Below are 6,000 nucleotides of genomic sequence, written 5' to 3' on the forward strand. Positions count from 1 at the left end.
CTGTGGCCAAGTGGTTGGGTTCACACACTCCACTTTGGCATCCTGGGGTTTTGCCGTTTTGGATCCTGGGCATGGACCTAGTACCACTCATCAAGCCATGCTGAGGTGGCGTCCCACATAGCAGAACTAGAAGGACCTACAACTAGAATATACAACTATGTACTGGGGGGATTTGGGGAGAAGAATAAGAAGAAAAAAACAGATTGGCCACAGATGTTAGCTCAGGGCCAATCTTAAAAAAAGAAAAAGATCATGTCATACAAACAGATAGTTTTACTTCTTCCTTTCTAATTTGGATGCCTTTCATTTCTTTTTCTTGTCTAATTGACTAGTTGCCAGTGACTACTCAGAATGTGTGCCCTTTATCAAATGCTTGTTGGTTTAATGGTGACACCTCATGTGCAGGATCTGGTTACCTGTGCACTTGTGAACCTCTGGAAGTTAGGCAGATCAGTGTCTCTAGTCCTACACGGTTTTCTAGTCCTATCAGATTTCCAGTCCTATGTTGAATAGACATAGTGAGAGTGGGTATCCTTGCCTTTTTTCTGATCTTAGAGGGAAAGCTTTCAGTCTTGAGTTTAGTATGTTGCCTGTGGGCTTTTCGCATATGGCCTTTATTGTGTTGAGATAATTTTCTTCTATTCCTAGTTTGTTGAATGTTTTTTATCATGTAAAGGTATTGAATTTTGTCAAATGATTTGTTTACATCAGTTGAGATGATCATATTTTATTCTGTTAATGTGGTATACTACATTAATTGAGTTTTGTATGTTGAACCATCTTTGCATTACAGGTATAATTCCAACTTGGTTATGGTGTATAATTCTTTTAATGTGCTATTGAATTTGGTTTTGTAGTATTTTGTTGAGGATTTTTGCGTCAGTGTTCATCAGGGATTTTACTCTGTAGTTTTCCTTTCTTGTAGAGTCCTTGTCTGGTTTTGGGAACAGAGTAGCTTTGGCCTCATAGAATGAGTTTAAAAGTGTTCCTTCTTCATCAATTCTGTGGAAGAGTTTGAGGAGCATTGGTGTTAATTCTTCTTTAAATGTTTGGTAAAATTCTCCAGTGAAGCCCTCTGGTCTTGGGCTTTTCTTTGTTTGGGAGGTTTTTGATTACTGTTTTAATCCCTTTACTAGTTAGATGTCTATTTAGATTTTCTGTTTCTTCATGATTCAGTCTTTGTAAGTTGTATGTTTCTGGAAATTTATCCATTTCTTCTTAGGTTATCCAGTTTGTTGGCGTATAATTGTTCATGGTAATCTCTTATGATCCTTTTTATTTCTGTGACATCAGTTGTAATATGCCCTCTTTCGTTTCTGGGTTTTTACTTATTTATGTTTTCTCTTTTTAAAGATTTTATTTTTTTCCTTTGTCTCCCCAAAGCCCAGTACATAGTTGTATATTTTTATTTTTTATTTATTTTTTAAAAGATTTTATTTTTTCTTCTTCTCCCCAATGCTCCCTGGTACATAGTTGTATATTACACTTGTGGGTCCTTCTAGTTGTGGCCTGTGGGATGCCACCTCAGCATGGCCTGATGAGCGGTGCCGTGTCTGCGCCTTGGATTCAAACCGGCGAAATCCTGGGCCACCGAAGTGAAGCGCGTGACCTGAACCACTCGGCCATGGGGCCGGCCCCCATAGTTGTATATTTTTAGATGTGGGTTCTTCTAGTTGTGGCATGTGGGATGCCGCCTCAGCATGGCTTGATAAGCAGTGCCATATCTGTACCCAGGATCTGAACCAGTAAAACCCTGGGCTGTGGAAGCAAAGTGTGCAAGCTTAGCCACTGGGCCATGAGGCTGGCCCTATTTTTTATTTTTTTATTTTTTTCTTAATCTAGCTAAGGGCTTGCCAATTTTGTTTATCTTTTCAAAAAACTTTATTTTTTTCTATTGTTTTTCTATCCTCTGTTTCATTTATCTCTGCTCTAATCTTTATAATTTCCTTCTTCTGCTAACTTTTGATTTAGTTTTTTCTTCTTTTTCTAGTTCCTTGAGGTATAGTTAGGTTGTTGATTTTGAGATTTCTTCTTTTTTAATGTGTCTACTGTGATAAATTTCCCTCTTAGTATTGCTTTTATAGCATGCCATAAATTTTGGTATGTTTTGTTTTCATTTTCATTTGTTTGCAGATATTTTCTAATTTCCCTTGTGATTTCTTCTTTGTGCCTCAAATGTATTTTTTACTTTAAAGTTGTATGGAGTATAAAATGATTTCAGAGTTTGGTTATCAGGGGAATATAAATATGGGAAATAGATCCTATTAAAACAGCAATAGGTTATCTATTTCTTATTTCTAGGGCTTCTTCTATTTGTGCTAAAAAAAGGAGGGGAGTCCATTGAGCTAGGAAATAGTGAACAAAAAAAGGCGCCATTTCAGTAGACACTTAATGACCATCCGTTGAGCACAAACCACTGTACTCACTGGAGATTCAAAAATGCAGAAGACATTGTCTCTGTTCCTTTTTTTTTTTTAAGGATTTTATTTTTCCTTTTTCTCCCCAAAGCCCCCCAGTACATAGTTGTGTATTTTCAGTTGTGGGTCTTTCTATTTGTGGCATGTGGGATGCCACCTCAGCATGGCTTGACGAGAGGTACCATGTCCGCGCCCAGGATTTGAACTGGCAAAACTCTAGGCTGCCAAAGCAGAGCATGCGAACTTAACCCCCAATATTGCCTGTTCTGAGTTTCAGTTTTGTAGGAAGGATAAGATTAGGTTGATGGTAACTCAGTAACTCAATGAGAAGAAACTTGGCAGAGAAAACCAGCATTTAGGAGCAGTGCCATCTTTACCCTCTGTCCATTGCAACCTTGAGTTATTTCACACTTACTATACTTTAAAAAAATTTTTTTTTACAGTTATAATCTATACTTTATTGTATGTTATTTATGTATTTTTTTCCCATGTACATCATAATATGTTTCGAATTCTGTGTAGATTACGTGATGTTCACCACCCGAAGACTATAATCCATCACCACACACATGCGCCTAATCACCCCTTTCGCCTTCTTCCCTCCCCCGTTCCCCTCTGGTAACCACTAATCCAATCTCTGTTGCTATGTGTGTGTGTGTTTTTATCTTCTACTTATGAGTGAGATCATATGGTATTTGACTTTCTCCCTCTTGACTTATTTCACGTAGCATAATACCCTCAAGGTCCATCCATGTTGTCACAAATGGCCAGATTTCATCATTTCTTATGTCTGAGTAGTATTCCATTGTGTTTATATACCACATCATCTTTATTCATTTGTCCCTTGATGGGCACCTAGGTTGCTTCCAAGTCTTGGCTATTGTGAATAACGCAGAGATGAACATAGGGGTGCATGTATAGTGTTTAAAAAAAATTTTTTTTTCACTAGGCACAACACCATCACTGGGCGATGGCTGACCAGGTTCCAAGCTGTGTGGGACCCTAAACAGGAAGACTGTGTCATAGTTGGCAGCATGGCCCATCCACGACGGGTAGAAATCTTCCATGAGACAGGAAAGCAGGTGCATTCTTTTCTTGGTGGAGAATGCCTTGTCTCTGTGTGTTCCATCAATGCTATGCACCCAACTCGGTATATTTTGGCTGGAGGTAATTCCAGTGGGAGGATACATGTTTTTATGAATTAAGGAAGTTGCTGAGTTAAAAGTTTAGCAATGCCAATTTGTTCAAATTAATCAGTGTCTAAGGAGCCTAGTAATTCATGTGGCTTAGTCTGTTTACTTAGTAATATGTTCTATTTAGCAAATATAAGATTGCTTTATTAATAAGAACTATGAGCAGAATGTACTTTTAGTAAGGGAGAAGCCTTAGAGGTGTTTCCACAGGATGGGGACAGAATTTAAGGGGATGCTGTGATGCCTTCAGCACTTTTAATCTGGCACTATGTAGAAAAATTCTAATATTATAAATTATAAAGCTTTGAATGATCAGTATTAAAAGTTTTTGTGGTCTCATGATGTGGTTGTGATTCTATAGTAATATATAGATTTGTTGGTTTATTTTATAGTTCAGAATGAACATTTATTTCTAGACAGTCACTGGAAGGGGTCCTGAAAGGTCATCTAACTCAGTGATTTTGAAACTTAATTTTTTAAAATCAAGAACTCTTTTTGCCCTTGCCTCTAAGTTAAATCTTACGTGAAATCCCAAGATAATTGCTGAGAAGCTTTGGTTCACTTGGGCAGGGCCTGGGTCTGTGTGTACTGACCCTTTCCACCCCCCTCCTCTCTATAGCTCCTGAGACACAGCCCAGGAATCCCAGGCCTCCTAGGCACAGGGTTTGGATCTGTCAGATCCCTGTAATCCAGTGTGACATTACCTCAGACCAGTGTTGTCCAGACTATGGGTTGTAGCTATGCACACAAAATCAATTTAGTGGCCCTGGCCAGTGTTTAAAAAAATGAAAAGGAAAGAAATAGTAAAGAATGGAAAACATTAAGTATGGTTTTGTGAAACTTAGTTACATATGCATCTTTGTAGGTATATTTGAATATGTATATTCTGATGTAAAATGTGTTTATTTCTGTGGTACTGTGGGTCATGGTTAAAGAAGTGAAAGTTCCTGGGGCTGGCCCCGTGGCCGAGTGGTTAAGTTCACGCACTCCGCTGCAGGCGGCCCAGTGTTTCGTTGGTTCGAATCCTGGGCGCGGACATGGCACTGCTCATCAAACCACGCTGAGGCAGCGTCCCTCATGCCACAACTAGAAGCACCCACAACGAAGAATATGCAACTATGTATCGGAGGGCTTTGGGGAGAAAAAGGAAAAGATAAAATCTTAAAAAAGAAGTGAAAGTTCCTGCCTTTGAAGGCCCCAGATAGCCTTCTCTCTCCTTGTTTTTAAACTTTCCAGAGGAGATTCAACAGCCTGTTAAGTGAATACCTTCATTCCTGTTCATATTTTGGAGAAATGTTATGAAATACCACTTTTGGCATTTCTTCATAAAATTCTTTCAGAAGTTATAGCAAAATTTGAATGTATCTGTTGTTGGAAGGGGAATTCCTAAATCAATGATTAATATTACCATGCGACATTGCCTATCTTTTTGTTCTTCATTGCTAACTACTACAGAAGGACTATTGTAAACAGCTTCGGCAATATGTTTGAATTCTAAGAGGAAATATCATCTTCTTATAATTGTATATCACAGAAATAAAGTGACATTTATAATTTTCTCTATAATGAAAATCTAAGTGTCTTGAGGCTTAGTTTATTAATAGGTTGTGGATATTTATAAGGAATAGGAGTTCTCTGTTTTCTTGGTGATATGAGTACAGGAATTGATAAGCAAGATGGAAACACAGGCATACTCACTTTATTTTGCTTCACTTTATTGAGCTTTTTTACAAGACCCTTCACCAGCAAAAAGATTGCTACTCACTGAAGTCTCAGATGATGGTTAGCATTTTTTAGTAATGAAGTATTTTTAAATTAAGGCATGTACATTTTTTTTTAGACATAATGGTATTGCATTCTTAATAGACTACAGTATGGTACAAACATAACTTTTATTAGCACTGGAAAATCAAAAAATTCATGTCACTTGCTTTATTGTGATACTTGCTTTATTGTGGTGGTCTGGAACTGAACCCACAATATCTCTGAGATATGCCTGTATTAATTTATGAAATGAAAAGTAAAGCTCAGTGAGGTTGAGCTATATTTAAACTGTCCTGGAAATAGTAAATAAAGCCTTTAGGCTCCCTTTCTCTTCTACCCCACTTAATTTTACAGGTTCTGGCGTGGCTAGTTCTATGGCAATTGTTCTTTTTTTAAGATGTTGAAAACTACTCTCAATTAAATTAGTACCATCATTTAAGCTTTGACTACTTGGTGGTAATTGCCTAGCTTCTGCAATAAATGTTAGCAAATTCTTCATGTTTCTCACTTTTGTGATTTATTTTGCTATTGTAGCTTCATAAACCGTGCTATTTATATCCAATTCTACTTAATAGAGTTTTATCTTCTTGAGGCAGTGCAGGAAGCAAGGAGAGTGAGCAGGGACT

The 6,000-nt window shown here is 37.6% G+C and overlaps 1 protein-coding gene across 3 annotated transcripts in view; it reads left to right on the plus strand.

The window, feature by feature from the left end:
- The window catches only part of WDR76 (WD repeat domain 76), a 63,404-nt gene extending 58,726 nt beyond the window's left edge, over window positions 1-4,678 (plus strand). For all 3 annotated transcript variants that reach the window (XM_046655435.1, XM_046655436.1, XM_046655434.1), the window contains one exon: window positions 3,367-4,678. In XM_046655435.1, the coding sequence (XP_046511391.1) occupies window positions 3,367-3,622 (256 nt within the window). In that variant the 3' untranslated portion in view covers window positions 3,623-4,678. The remainder of the gene's footprint in view (window positions 1-3,366) is intronic.
- Window positions 4,679-6,000: the final 1,322 nt, after the last annotated feature.

Source organism: Equus quagga, chromosome 2 (assembly GCF_021613505.1).
Source record: "Equus quagga isolate Etosha38 chromosome 2, UCLA_HA_Equagga_1.0, whole genome shotgun sequence".
Taxonomy (NCBI): Eukaryota; Metazoa; Chordata; class Mammalia; order Perissodactyla; family Equidae; genus Equus; species Equus quagga.